Genomic DNA, 15,893 nt, shown 5'->3' with positions numbered 1-15,893 from the left:
ATAAATCTTCAATTTTTGTGATCATTGATTGGATAAATGGGAAGCTGCTTACTTTGAAATTTGGAGTTGATGATAAAATAATTAATTTTACTGTGAATATCTTAGTTTTAAGGCCATTTACTGCATATTGGTGGACAAAGGAAGAATATTTTGAATCTCACTGAAATTTTGCTGATTATCCAAAGTTGAGAGCTCAATTCAGAGTGACATGTTTGAATAATTAAACAGAAAACATGTATGTATGATATTCCAATTATTTCGAAAAATATTGGTTTACATCTTTTTAAATAATAGAATGGCTAATCACTGAGTCAGTCAATGACTGTGTACAACTTGTGCTTGTGAAGTGAAAGGATATAATTAATGAGAGCATCAGTCTCTTTTGTTGTAAGTTGAATTTTTGTTTGGGCGCATGAATATCCTGTTTTAAATTAAAATCTTTGTTATTTTTTTGGTGATTAGCTGTAAGGTATTTTAGAATTTAAAAGAAATTATTTGAATCTCTTTTGTTGTAAGATGTTTTAAATTAAATTCTTTGTTTTGGTGAGCAGCTGTGAGGTAATTTAGAATTTAAAAGAAATTATTTGAATTTGACATGAAATCCTTAGATGGGAAAGAAGCAGCTGGCACATCATTCGGTGGCTGTGGGCACTGTGAAGAGCAAAGAGAAGGGGAAGCAAGGGCGTATGCATTTGATGGCATCATCCCAAAATGCTATACAGCCTAGTCCAACTCTTCCTAGAGTGGCTAGTACCTCTTCTACTCAGGTCATTCTACATCATTTCAAGAGTGATAACGAGGCTAATGCATGAGAAGTTTAACCATTATTAAGATTCTAGTGGCTAACTACCATAGGATTTTTAACTGCATTTTTGCTAAAATGTGGGCATCGCATATTAACATGATCGTAAAAGTCAATCACTTCATACTTACTGGGAAAACCTAAAGTGTGTTGCGTACACTTTTGGCCTGTGATTTTTTTTGTTTTAACAAAACACTCATTTTAATTGCAAATACTATAATCCATTTACGCTGATTTTTTGCAGTCATTGTTTCATAACATGTTCTCACAAGACACTTAAGTTCTGCTAAATATATGAGGGAAATCTCCATTTATGACTAACTTTTTGATAAAACAAATTGAAATTTTTCAAAATAATCGAGCAACTAATGTCAACCATTTATATTGGGGGAGTAGCTGACATTTTTCCCCCATAACATAGGATCTTGCATGATTTTTTTTTGTATGATTTTTGATTTCATTGTATGTCTGTTATGAAATTTGAAGTAGTCATCTTGCCAGTTTCCTACTCTCATGATGGTACAGGAGGAAGGGAAGAGGAATGCTTGAAGTGACATTTTTCCGAATGTCAACCTCCACCCAGGCTCTTTGCGTGACGTAGGTTGATAATGCAATTCACCTGGAAAACCAATGGGAGAATTTGATTTCAATATTCCAGAAGGCACAATAAATACTGCACATAGATTAAGACAGATGTCACTGCTTGCAGCGTTTGGATTTTTTGGGGTGCCATTATGATCATGGGAGTAAGAGGTTGTAGTATTTTGTTAAAAGAGAAGAAGCAACAATATTTGTTGGTATGATTGTAAGTTGCTCATATTAACTTAAAGGATACTGAAAAGGGTGTGTGAAATCAAAATTGTCAGTGATTTTGAACCGTTGCTAAAAGTGAATTAGTGTTAGTACTGAGGTATGTCTACATCTGCAAATCTGAAATAACTCGACAAACCATGTTGTTTTTTAATGCATATGATGAGTAAGGAATGACAGTTCTCAATTTCTCAGACAACTGCTGAAGAGGCTCTTTACCAATTGTGGGCAAGTGTTTGATACTAATCATTTAAATTATGTCTCAAGAGAAATGTTTCGCATGATAGGCATGTTGCTGGCAATCATTTCAATATGAGGGCTGTTTAGAAAGTAACCTCCATTGTGCTATAAAAAATACTCTGGAATAGACATAGAAGTTTTATCATTTCCATCTCAAAACTACATATCTCTACTATTTTATACATGTATACTAAACAGATTTAAAAATGTATCGGATCTCTGAACTAGTTTTCAAATTCTACTGCCTAAGATCATAGCCAGCCAGTGATAGCATCTTGAAGTTCCTTGTTGAGACGAGCACAAAACATGTAGTAGCCTAACTTTTCAGCTGTGTTTTCTAGTAACAGAGTCGTGAAAATCTATGGATAACTTTCTAAAGATTTCAGATATCATTAAACACCAGTTTTCACAACTTTTTGTCAATTTTCAGATGCAGTTCATTGATCACCACAGATGGGTAGCCCTCACTGTCATCATCATGTATATTTATGTACACTCCTAAACGAACGACATTACTGATGCACAACTCTTGTCTCTGATCACATTTGGTCCATAATGAGCACAAAATTCCTGATGAATGTCAGTAGCTTTGAAGTATTTTTATCAGTCAAAACCTTACTTCACATTTGATGGGAATTGCAATTTTACTATCCACTTTGACTTGTTATTGTAAACAAACAACAAGCAGCGCTACCTCACAACCACTGCAGCTCAAGGCGTACTGGCCTACTGTGTGGGTCAGTACTGTGGCCCTCCACTAATTCTCAAGCTACATGAAAACAGAGTTTACTTTCTGTACAGCTCCCATATTTGCCAAAGTTAGTAATAAAGTGGCCACTGAACCATTAATGTTGAAAGCCATTCATTCCATGTAATTTGAAAACCTGTGATCTGACCATTTTGTTGCCCCCTCAATTGTTTCTTCTAATTTAGAGGTGAATCAAAAATAAGTTTTATTTCATCCTGTGAAGGTGTAGTAGAACAGCCTACTGAATGTTATAAAATGAACTTTTTCAAATGTATTAATATCGTTTGTTTCCAGTTTTCATCATATCTTTACATGTCAACGTAGGTAATTAAGAAGTTTCTGATGTAAATAGTATTATTACTCATTTTCCACAATGTCTAATCTTCATTTTCATTTCATGTCTATTACCATTGTAGCATGAATCAGAGGCAGTTTTGTGCTGTCCAAACCACTTTGGTGATGGTAATCAAACAAATTAGCAACACCATGGTGAATATTTTTTGTTATATTCTTTCCATATTTCCTAAAGAGGTCAATAATTCATAATTTTTTTATTATATCTGGATATCCCTGAAAGTTTTACCCTGGGATGTAAATTTGTTGAAAAAGCCCTTAATTTATGATCATAAGTATATTTTTTCCTCATTGTGTTGTTTGCGTTCTAACTTAGTTGAGCACAGGTTTCTATTACCATCTGTAATTGTTCTTTAAAGATGTCTAATTTTCCTTGCTGTATCACATCTGGTTTCAATCTAAGTTCTCTTTTGGGTGTGAGCCTCAGGTCAGTTCCTATGTGTGGTCAGTTCTCAATGTATCGCAGGCTTGTGAAGGCATTGGGCACGGTCTTGTATTTCTCGTAATTTTTTTCTCTTTCTTCATTCATTGCTGTTTTTATGAAAAATGGCAGTACCCATGTCAGGGTTTCAATGCTATTAAGGCATCACATTAACCCTGGAAAAATTATATCAGCACTTATTTCTGTAAAAATCTTTCATAAAGACATGATGGTATTATTTTGACAGTAAGACCTTAAACCACTAGCACACTTTGCTCCATAATATTTCTGGTAATGCAGAACAGTCATCAGAGGAATTGATGTTTCCGTTATAAATTAATGTAACATACTATAATGCATTCAGCATTCTTAAGTAGTTCTCTATATGCAGTAACTTAAGAGTGAAGAACTTATTTGCCTTGACTGGGATTTGACCCTGAATGACTGAGTACTGGAACCAATTGAGCTACTTAGGCATGAAAATCAGGTTTGACATAAATTATGCCCAGTGGCACTGCTTATGGCTGAGCTGCAGCATGCATGAAATATCTAAGCCCCTTAAAAATCACCTGAGTTAATTCAGCACACTTCAAATCTTAAGGAAGCGGATATTTTAAATATCTCATTTGCTTGTTTATTTGAGTAGCCAGGCAACTGAATGAGAATGTGCACTGAAGTTGCATATGGCTTCAAAGTTCCTCATAAATATTACTTTAATCTCAAGTGTGTGCTAGTGGACATAGACGCAACAGTCACATCATTGGGATTATTGCAATTCATTCAGATTCTGAAATGTCTGCCGATGTAAAGTCTGAAAATTATGTTGTGAACTGCATGCATATTGATAGGCTGTTTGATGGCTTGAAGTGTCTTTTGTGGTACATGTGTACCAGGAAAGGTGAATTCTCTAACATGTATGTGTACTAAAAAGGTGTACTTTTAACCTCCCTAGTGTTATTCTGTGGCAATTGTCACTCCATCATTTTATCCTCCTCCCCTTAAAAATAAGTTTTCCTGCTTTTTCCATGTTACTGAAGATGGAAACTTTGGTGCCCTCACTAGTGATAAAATGAATCCTCTTGTCATCGAAGGATACTGGCCAACTGTGCAGATTGTAAATATTTCTAATTTGATTAATTCCCAGGAAAGGAGACTCATCAAATTACAACACTGTAATTATTACTAACCTGCATTGACTGACAAATCCTTAATTTTTTCACATAATATTCCTTTTGCCTAGATGGTGTGCGCCTATGTGTTATGTGTGTGTGAGTGTTATGCATTATGAGTTGATTGGAACAAGTTTTTCCAGTTACTTATTTGATGTGAGTATTTTGAGAAGAGGAAGGAATTTGAGGGAATACTCAAAGCATAGCAAACATTTGATTGCTACCTTTCAGGAAAACAAGACATAAAGCTGACAGTAAAAGTAAGCAATATATGAAAATGAAATAATGCTTGTGTTATAATTATAAGTTTTTGAGAAACTTTTCTTTAATATCTAAGGGAAGTAGTAGCAAAATAGTCTGCCTGGAACCCTGTCGCAATTGGAAGTTGAATTTTGCAGAAAAATTTGAGAGGCAACACAACCAGATGCATGAGTGGTTAGAAGGATGAAGAGCCTGTCTGCATCTTGTTGCAAAATTAATATATAAAATACTAATTCCATTTTTTTCACAAAAGACTGTGAAATTCAGTGTAAAATAAAGTGAAAGATTTTATGGGGTTAAGTGTTACAAAATACAATAAATTTCAATCTATTATTCTCTGGAATTTGTATAACATCTGTACATTTCATCTTACTGTGGCGATTTTGTTCACAATTCAGAACCATCCTGTGGTTGGCCTTAAAAGAAGCAAAAGCATGAGTGCGGCTGCTGATTTCATGCCGTGCAGTGAGGCTCCCAACCTTGGTCCTTTCTCCCCTAATGTACAGGCAATAATACGTCATGCTGTTCAAGGTAAGACAAATATATTAATATGGCAACATGCGGTTCTCTATGTTTGATTTGTTCTCGTGAGTGCTTTGTAGCTCGGCTCTTCAGGCATATTCTCTGGAATGACTATCTTGGATATGATTTTTGCTTTGTGACTTGGCCGCCCTCAATCTACAACTTTTACAGCAAATAAGATTTTAAATATTTCCTTAATTATTTACAGGAGTTCTTAATTTGAGGGTTGATTTGTTGTAGCTTTCTACTCTCTCTTCAATTCTTCTTAATTTTTTCATGCTGAACCTCTGAACCTTTCTTTACTTTCAGACTTGCGAATTCCATCGCAGTGTGGGAAACTTTTATCTTAGATAAACATGGATTTTATGCTTATCAATGTAACCTTTTCAAGTCTTGTTCACCATGTAGTATCTATTTATGGAAAAAAAGTAACAAAATGCATGAAAATGCATTTAAAAAAGTGCTTATCTCATGGCATGTAAAAATTTTATATGCCTCAATGATAGGGAATATAAAAATATTGAATCGCTCACCTAACAATGACCTGTTTCATTTGATGATTTGAGGCTCTGCTTAATGTAAATTCATGATCACTGAATTAATAAACTTGGTATTTTTTCACTCAAAAAAACTTTGTAGTACTTATAAATTTATATAGTTTATAAAGTATTATACATTTTTTTGGGTGGAAAAATACCAAGTTTATTTATTAAATGATAATGACTTGCTTCATTTTTCAATATCATGATCCATTCATGCCACCTTCCCTTCTTTTAATGTCTTCACCAAGCTTATACTTTCAAAGATGTCTGACACATGCAGGTTGCACTGCTTAAATCTGGCCAAATTTCAATTTCCTGCCGTATTGTAGTTCCACTGCAGGTCGTAATTGGCGCTCTTAGGCATCTAGTAAACAGTCATAACCTCAAAATGGCCGACATGTTACATACAAGTGTGGAGTACAATTGAAGAGCTACTATTATTGAAAGTGTTCGCGCTGGGTGTTATATTTTGAAATAATTCAATTCTTCTGGTGCCCCAGATCAACTGTTTACGATATTTTGGCAAAGTATAATGCTTTGAAGAAGTCTGGGGAAAGTTTCACCAACCTGGTGGGAAATCTCATTCTATGAAACTTGTCCATTTTTAAGCACTGAACCCTGTAATCATGAAACTAAATTTAGGAAAGTAAACTTAACAACCATTTTCAATAAATTGTATCATTTTGTTTAATTCAAGATGTTGCAGTATGATTCTTAGTAAAGTGGACAGTTAATTCATTCAAAGTTCAGTGTGGATTATTTATTGAAGTCCATCAAATTTTTCATTTAAACGTCCATTCCAGTAATAAAAAAAAGCTTGTATTTTTTACAGATCCCAATGATCTTCCCGCTCGTTCATTGATGGAGCTAGTGAGGAATATTTTTGAAAGGATTGCAGAGGACAGAAAGTATTCCTTACCTGCTGCGCAGTTGTGCATAAAAATAATAGAGGTAAAAGATTACTGCATAATTTACTGTAACATGTATCCCTTGTTAACTGCTGTGGTTAAGCTCATGAAAAACATAGTAATTGAGTGAACTTTAAGTAAATGCAGACTCAGGGGCTAGGTTTTATGTTCCACATTACAAAAGTACAATTTTGCATAAATCTATTTCTCTCAAATCTGCTTTTATATTAAGGCGAAAAGAGCTTGGTCTTATTTTTGAGAGTTTAAATAATATTAATAGTATTTTTTATTTGCCCAAGGACCATAGTAATGGGTAAAAATACATTATATAAGGCACACCAAGTGGATGTAGCATACATAAATAGAAAAATATACATTATAAAAAAATACCTCATGTTCTTGTAGAAATTACATCATACAAAGAATAGCATTGATAATTTGTCATTTCAGTGTTCTTTAATGAAATAATATACTTTATTCATTAATTTTTGTTTTCAATTTTGATTTAAGATTCTTAATGCCTTAGGTGAATTGAATATTTGATGGTAACTCATTGTACAGTCTCAGACCCATTTCATGGGCTCCTAGTTTTATTGTTAGTTAACTATCGATTATTCATTTTTTAGATTATCCATTTTGAGGATTATCCAAGCTCTTCCCTTCCTAGTACCTCATAATTTTAGTAAAATTTCAATCGTAAAGTAATTAATTGCTTTCAAATTTTGATATACTTTTATAAAAAATAAAGTTTTAAATACAAGAAATTTCTTAAAAGTTTTTAATTTCACAAAATAAAAAGTTGCCAAAAGTATTCAATGTAAAAATTATTGTACAATCTGTACTTTCCTGTTATCCTTTCCCTTGCCATTCATTAGCCCTTGCAGGACAAGTCATAAAATATCTACAATTAATTATTTTAATCGGTGTTAGATGATGGATATAAATCTGTACTAGTGATCCTTTGTCAATATCCATACTTTGATTCTCATTTGTTTGTTCTTGGTCATCTGATTGGTTTAGCTTTCTGAGAAAAATATGTTCTGGGTTCACTTTGTGTTAAGTCTATGTTCTTGCAAAGCTTGCACCATTATAAAAATGGCTGGGAAAAATAAATTTTCCGTTGCTAAAAAAATCAAATTAATCACGAGGAATAATATAAAGGAGTTTCCATTTACTCTAAGCTGCCCAATAAATACATGAACTGAGTCTATAAAAACTATATTTTGCTAAATTTAGGCTACATCAATTTCGTCCCCTTCAAAGTACTCTCCATTCATTGCTATACACTTTTTCCATCTTCTTTTCCACTGTTTAAAGCACCCTTGGAAGTCCTCGGCAGTTAGGATTTTTAGTTTTCTCGTCGTTTCCTGCTTTATTGTGTCCCCATCTTCCCAGTGATGTCCCCTCATCACATTTTTGCAATTCGGGAATAGGAAAAAGTCGAAGGTGGCGAGACCTGAGGAAGAAGGAGGATGATCAAGGATGGTGACTGAATGTTTTGCCAGAAACTGACGAACAATCAATGCTGAATGTGCAGGGGCATTGTCATGGTGAAGGATCCATCCATCATGTTCGGTTAAAATAGTGTGCCCAGTTGATTTTCCTAAATTCAGTTCATCAGCTATCATTCGGACAGTTTTCGACGATCGGTAAGGACAAGGGACCGCACAGGATCAATGTTGTCGTCAACACAGGTAGTTCAAGGTCATCACAGCCTTTCATCATCTGTGGCGTCTTGACAGCCATCTTGAAAATGCTTAATCCACTTGAAAACAGATGTTTTCTTCAGAGCATTATCACCGTGAGCAGCTGTCGACATTTCAGTAATTTCTTGGTAACTTTCAATGCACTTCACCAAAAAACTTGATGTGGATTCGTTACTCCGTGATTTTGTCAATTTCCATTTCCAACAAGCAGTAGAAACAAGGATAACAGGAACTAACATAACTGACGCCATACGCACAGCTCAACATTTGGCCAAGCACAGATGGCTCATTCGGTTTTGGGCAACTAGTACCACTAGTGGGCGGGACTATAGTCCACATCATGGCTGCCAGATTGCACCAGTTTGCATATTTATCACACATACTACATATGTATCTGTTGATATCACAACCATATTTTCCTCATACATTAAGGTTATCTATTAATTAAATGAAGAATACAATGTATCTTTCCACTGTCCTGAAGGACAGTGGAAAGATACATTGTATTCTTCATTTAATTTAATGAATTTCCACAAAGTTGAGCCGGGAACAATTGAAGGTTATCTATGTATTACGATATAGCTGACAGATACTCGAGTGTGCACTGCGTAATGATTTTTTGGCAGAAGGAGCATCAGCAGGAGACCTTTCTGGAGAGCTTGCTGAACACGTGCTTGCAGTGGTATCGGCAGAGAGAGCAGGAGATGCAGTTGGCCATGAAGGGATCCAGTACATCCCCTGGCAGTGCTACCAAATGGCTCTCTTTCCTCAGTTTCTTGAATGAAATGTACCAGCAGGTAGGTCAAGGCCTTCTGTTGAATGGTATCGTGGAGATGTTGAAAAACCTGAGCTGAAATCTCTGGTAAATTTGTTCCCCATTGTAAATTTCCTTCCCATTCCATTCTTGATGGACATTGTATCCTCCACAGCTCAAACGACGAGAATTGCAGCTTCAAACAAAGACGGAAGGTGTGGCACCTGATATGTTTCTTCTGGGCCTCATGCATGGCTGTCTCATTTCTTCCCTTGACACCCCAGCAGCTCTCAATTCCCTTACAGAGGTAAAAATCTCAATTTGTTTGGTATTCTCTTTTCTATCCTCAATATTGGCATAATTATGAAAAATAAATTAGAGGATTTTATCTCTAGCATCAATAATTTATGGTAAATGATGTTCACATAGTTAGCCACATAAAAAAGCTATTTTAGGGCAAAAAGTAGAAAATTTCATCCATTTAAAAAATGTTTAAAAACGGTTTCATCTCCTAGAAATAGATCTCTCCAACAATGTACTGCACGTCTAAACCATCATGTGATTGGATATTATTCAACAGCTTTATTTTGATATTTTAATATTTTCGGGAAAAATGGCTGTGAGTGAACGGAATTTATTTCTTTGTAATAAGTCTCTTTATTATTGGATGGCTTCCTTTGGGATCCTTGGAGGCACACAACAACCTGCACGAGTCTGAGCAAAAAAAATAAACTTTAATAGTTATCCTAAAGGAATAACTTTTGCATCACATCATGTTTGCAGGCATTTTGTTAAGGCCTTTCATTTTGTTAAGGGAAATTGGTTGGTGAACAAACCAGCATTGATCACTTTTTCCCTTGCCCATGTAGTATGTGTAATAGCATGCATTGTATAATGACCAAAGTAATATTTATCACATTTGAGAAATCATATTTCAATAAAATAATGCCAATGGCATTAATCACCAATTACGTAATCGATTGATGGCATAGAGCATCCCTTGGTATACAAACCCGTGATGGCTTGAAGTGCTAGAAGTCTCATGAAATTCAACTTACAAGGAGGAAGACATGTATCAACCAATAAAATATTGCACTATTTCAAAAATCATAACTTAAAAAATAAATCTAAAATTTAATTTTATAATGATAAATTTTTTTAAAGCATGTAGAAAAATATGTACGAGTGCATACTTTGAGCAGAGAATCAATCTTATCTGGTGGAGAAAAAATCTTCTTTCACTAAGAAATATTTATGTACTTGTATGTATAGTGTAAAATGTGTTTAACTTTTACACTGATATATGAGGATTAGATAGAAAAATTATTGGCAAAAAGACAAAGATTTAGCAACTTCAGATATCATTTGCATAGTATTAAACTTGGTCACTTAAAGACAAATAAAATCATGGTTATTCAATGAAGAATACAATGTATCGGGAACAATTGAATATTTCATGGATAAGATTTTAACTTTGCAGCAAAAACGATTTTGAGCAGCAAGAACACTTGCAGATTTGTATCTTTAACTATTGGCTTTCAAACAACATTTGTTCCTAGAGAAACTCTTAATTTTCAAAGTTTGGTGAACTTTATCCAGTAGGTGTGCCAACTTACAGATAAATGTATGATTAAAACTAAGAATACTAATGTAACTGGCTATTAGACTGTGAAATTAGATTTTTAAATAATTTCTCAAAATGAAATTTTGTAACCAACTTCAGCGTTGAGATAATTTTATCACCTTGTGCTTATTAATGAAATAATTTTTGTTTGCTATCTCATTTCTTTCAGATTGACTCTATTTTCATAATAATAATGTGCATTGGCAGTGACTTGGAGCGTGAGCAACCACAGCGAATGCTTTCTCTCATGGCCTCCGTTCGTGATGCCCTGCTGTCACTGGATGTAGTGCGCATACCTAAAAACAGGAGAACTCTCTTGGAGTTAATTGAAGTTCGTGCCGCAAGTTGGAAGCTCCCGGCTCCAGCTGTGATGTACTACTACCCAGCAAGCACCGAGCATTAACACCCCTTCTTGTGGCCTTCATAATCTATGCAATTTTCAATTATTTTATAAAAGGAGCTTTTCTTTTAGCAAATATTTGACACTAGTCTTTTTACTCAAAGATGGTTTATAAGAGGTCAGGGAATATATTTTGAGGTAGGAATGAATTATATTTGATTGTTATCTGTTGTTAAAAAGTTTCCATGAATGATTACTGAATGTCATAGCAAACGCATCAAGATGCTTGGCATAATAACCATGGTTACTGTTTGTTTATGTTTTTAAATTCTGAAAGATAATAATTATCCCATTTGCTTTACGTTATGTACGCTTTACATTTTTAGAGTATGCAATCAGCTGTATTATACAGGAATTCAGACTCAATGCAGACACTTCAATGCGATTATTAATTGTGGCACTTAATAATGGACTTAAAATACAAAATTAGCCGGTAAAATTATTAGTTGGTATTGATAGCTATCATTTGATAATTAACTTAATGTATAACTCCAACCAGGGTTAGTAATGGATGACATGTTTGAATTTGGTTGTTCTGGCATTAGAAGAAAACCTTATGGAAATTACTGGATGACTCTGTTGGCCATATAGTTTACAATTTTTATTATTTATAAATAAAAAATCATTTATATTTTCCTTTCACAAAATATGCTTTCAGAGTTTTGCACCACTACTCTCTCTTTTGGTAGATAACCAAGGAGTTAAAGTTTGAACTTGACCATCTGGAAATCTGATAATTTTCTTATAAATAAGGTTCTCTGTTTCGGGGAGATTTCATGAGAAGGTATTCAAGTACAGGCCTATAGGAGAACAGTGATTCAAGCAAGCCATTTTTAGGTTTTGAGTCTTTCTTTCAGCAATGCTTTTACCAGGCACACCATGAAACATTTGAACTCCCATGATGCCATTCTAATAATCCTGATCAGTCTGGCTCGAGTGGAGGCATGAACCTGGTATTTGTTGCTCTGGTGGTATTCAGTATGGGCTACTGATGTACGGTAGTCCATTATAATAATTCACCATGAGCATGTCCTAGAATGCGAAATGAGACCAGTTCTCATTAATGAAATAATTAATGCAGTTGGCTCTTGAATTGCACCAGACACAAGCAAATTGTTTCAAGTGTTATTGCACCAAGAAAATGAATAACCTCATTTTAATGTGTGGCCATAATAAGCATACAATTCCAAGATGTTTTGTGGTTTGAAGGAGAAATGAGTAGGACTAGGGTTAACATTTATCGAGTGAAGACCTTCTCATTTAGGCATCTTTGACTTTACTCATATACACATATTGATGAGTCAAGGTAATAGATAATTCAAGAGTGACCTTGGTTTTGGTCAACCCTCACTTAAGTGATGTTATGTTTTATGTCAGCATTTCTGCTATCTAGAAATTCAAAGGGCTCTTATTTCACTTTAAGTATTAATTAACTTATTAAACTTTTTTGCTGAAGCAGGTGCCCCAGATTAAGAAGTTTAGAGCTGATGCTCTATGAGCAATTTAAAACATGATGGACTCTTATAGTGCCAAACTGAACACTGGAAAATCCTTTGGTAGTGGTAAAAATTCTTTGGAAATTTTTATTTCAGTTACATTACCAGTGATTTTTTTTCTCTTTCATACCTATGGTACCATAAGTCTCAAGTGTGTTTTAGTGAATGTTAACTATAAAAAACATGAGCATAGTTACTTTCATTTGCTGAGCACAGAAAATTGTAATTAAACTCGTCTGACAACAAAGCAAAACATATATTTCTAGTGAGTAATTTTGCTGTGGTTTTCATGATAGTATATCATTTCATTCATCAACTGCATTACTGCAAGATTGTTTCAATGCAGTACACTCAGCATAAATCTTTGAGGTAACATTTTGGAGATAGCATAAAATTGTACTTTATCCCAGAAACCAGCCTTGGTCATTTAAAACTTATGAATACTAAGGTTATCTTTTACTGTCACCATAGATTTTAATCACATGTAACTAATGTCCCTCAGTTTTCACATTCTATTGTTTTTTGTGGTGACTATTGTAATGCATTTTCATCTGACTAGATAATTTCTTGCATTAGTGACGTAAATAAATTTTTTTCTTGTGCCACTCAATGCAACTCAAATACAGACTATCATTTTCATATTAACAGGTTTGGAAGTACAATGAGAAGAATAGTGTTGGACTTGAGAAAATTTAATTAATAAATTGAGCTTGTGAAATTCTGTGAAATTGTGTCCCGCTTAGTAAAGGATTATTTGAATTATAGCAATTCTTTGTGTTTATAGGCATTTGATTAGTTAATAGGAATCCAGATTCAATTTTAATAATTATCTGATTATTTTATCGCTAATTAAAGAGTGATTTTACCTTATTATATTTTGTTTTACCCAGTAAAGCAATGTTCAGATTTCAGTTTAACTTGTGTGCCTATAATCTTGAAATGGCTGCATTGAACTTGTGTTCCTTACTATTACAGAATTTGTGTTCTCAGTGTAATGGAAAAATTAAAAACCATGCAAATGCTCTTTTGTTTGCATGATTATGTGAGGTATTTGGACCTGTCCCATTTAATGTGTTGTACATATACATATTTCATCTTTGGGGATATTATTTTGAAAAAATGTGGTGTACTTTAGCATGAGATAATGTATTTTTTATTTCTACCTCTTTTTTGTAGTACAAGCTTAACTTAAATATTTATTTATTTAAACCCTTTTAAAAAGAAAATTAGCACCAAAGTAACCCATTCTTTAGTCAGGAATATATTTATTGACTAAAAAAAATAATTTTTCCTTCCATTAAGTTTTTATTTTGATTAATATGACAAATGTAATCATTTTTAAGTTGAATGGTCAACAGTTTTATTTTGACCAGTTTCTCTCTATTAGATGTATGTGTCATGTCTGTGGATAACTTGGTGGAGGTGGTCCAATGTAGAGACTGAGGGACCGGGATGTTACATCCATTTTATCCTTCCATTTTATCTGTTTTATGGAGAGTGTTTTTATATGAATGTAATTATTTAAGTAAGAATCTCATCTGAAAAGATGGTTCACTTTTAAATATTTCCCATCTCTGGTTACAACTTTCTTATGTGCTAGTCTTCCGTGGAACTTATCTATTACTCACTCACCACTAAAACGATTGGGTGCATAGGGGTTACTTTCAAATTGCTTCATGGTACAGATCATTGTTTATGTTTCAAGGTATCTCCAAAGCTTACTCATTCTTGAAAAGTGGTTGCATACTACCCCCTAAAATTGCAGATGTGAGTTCATTCTTTTGGTTTAGATAATGCTTGCTTTCAGCTAAGTGTAAATCAGCTTGGATGATTGTTATTTGAAATGGTAAGTATTTTTTTATAGAACTTGTGATAATTTCCTTGTACCTCTGTGTACCAATTCTCTTGAATGTTGCTGCTGTGACATTTTTAACATTGCTCAAGAAAAGTATGGTTGTAATTGTCAAAGGCTTGTATTTTGTTTTTGCAGCATAAAAATCACTTCATAATTAGAGATGTATTCTATTTTTGGGAATATATGTATCATCTGTTGCCTTTAAACTGATATAAGTTATTGATTTAAATATTTTAGTCAGATTTTTAGCGATGCTATTATTTTATGAATATAGGTTTTAAAAACCTGTACTTGGGTTGAATGTTAAGGCATGTGTTAGTATATTGATAGAATTTGCTATTGGTGTATTTTATTAACAAAACAATCATTATTAGTCTGCTGGTGTACATGACTTATTTTTTTCATGATTGCAAATAATAATAATTACAACTACAATCCTATGTGCCTTTTGTGCTGATAACCTTAGGTAGTATGTATTTGAATACCCACTTAACATGCCTTTGTGAGTAAATTATGTAATGAATGTAATAAGCATTATATTAGTGATGCTGTTCATCAATGGCAAGCAAAATGAGACTTATATGGTGTGCCTTAATCCCAGTTTTAGTGCAGGTAGTATTTTTCAGGTTTGCTCATTGATCCTTTTTCATATTTATATTTTAAATAGAAAAAGTAAGTTGCCACACCATGTGCCAAATGTATTACACGACTTGTTGCCATGGGTCATATCCTTTGTATACTCATTGTACGATGCAAAAATATTGCGAAGTCAAAAGAGAAAATCTCTAAGACTAGAAATGTATTTGGGGTGTATTCTATGATTAGTTTGTGTACTATGGTTTTCTATGCTTTTAAATTGTTTTATATTTCAGAAAGTGTATCTTAATAAAAATATATCTGTTATATGTTGATGCTTTATTGATGTTATTGATCTTTTCTCTTAAAATTTTAAATAATTATCATTAGTTTTTGATTTACAATAGGAATATGTTCCCAGATATGGATACTTGGAGCAAGTGACCATACTTCCAGCAAGTATCCAGTTTTGGTAAATACTACCAAAACTGGATCTGGTAGTACTTACCAAAACTGGATCTTAGTCAATTGAACAATATCTGTTCAATTAAGAATGAATTAAATTAACATTTTGAACAAATATTTAATTAGATGTTATATGGTTAGCTTAATGTGTAATGAATATGTGGTACAGTGCATCAGTAGTAGCTGTTGGAATTGAAGTATTTTTAGTTCACCTATGTCTGCTTCTTATGATGTAAAATA

General features: G+C 33.6%; 1 protein-coding gene across 3 annotated transcripts in view; it reads left to right on the top strand.

The window, feature by feature from the left end:
• The window catches only part of LOC139700508 (uncharacterized), a 98,841-nt gene extending 83,325 nt beyond the window's left edge, over positions 1-15,516 (top strand). Inside the window, exons 8-13 of one of the 3 annotated variants that reach the window (XM_071599067.1) lie at positions 609-746; positions 5,204-5,336; positions 6,702-6,820; positions 9,110-9,280; positions 9,413-9,544; positions 11,031-15,516. In XM_071599067.1, the coding sequence (XP_071455168.1) occupies positions 609-746; positions 5,204-5,336; positions 6,702-6,820; positions 9,110-9,280; positions 9,413-9,544; positions 11,031-11,264 (927 nt within the window). In that variant the 3' untranslated portion in view covers positions 11,265-15,516. Of the gene's footprint in view, positions 1-608; positions 768-5,203; positions 5,337-6,701; positions 6,821-9,109; positions 9,281-9,412; positions 9,545-11,030 lie in introns of all 3 variants that reach the window. The other 2 variants (XM_071599066.1, XM_071599068.1) reach the window with 2 other exon arrangements.
• Positions 15,517-15,893: the final 377 nt, after the last annotated feature.

The sequence above is a fragment of the Hetaerina americana genome, unplaced genomic scaffold (assembly GCF_022747635.1).
Source record: "Hetaerina americana unplaced genomic scaffold, ioHetAmer1.1.p SCAF_103, whole genome shotgun sequence".
Taxonomy (NCBI): domain Eukaryota; kingdom Metazoa; phylum Arthropoda; class Insecta; order Odonata; family Calopterygidae; genus Hetaerina; species Hetaerina americana.
Note: the sequence above shows the minus strand (reverse complement) of the source record. Positions and strands in the feature narration are given on the sequence as shown.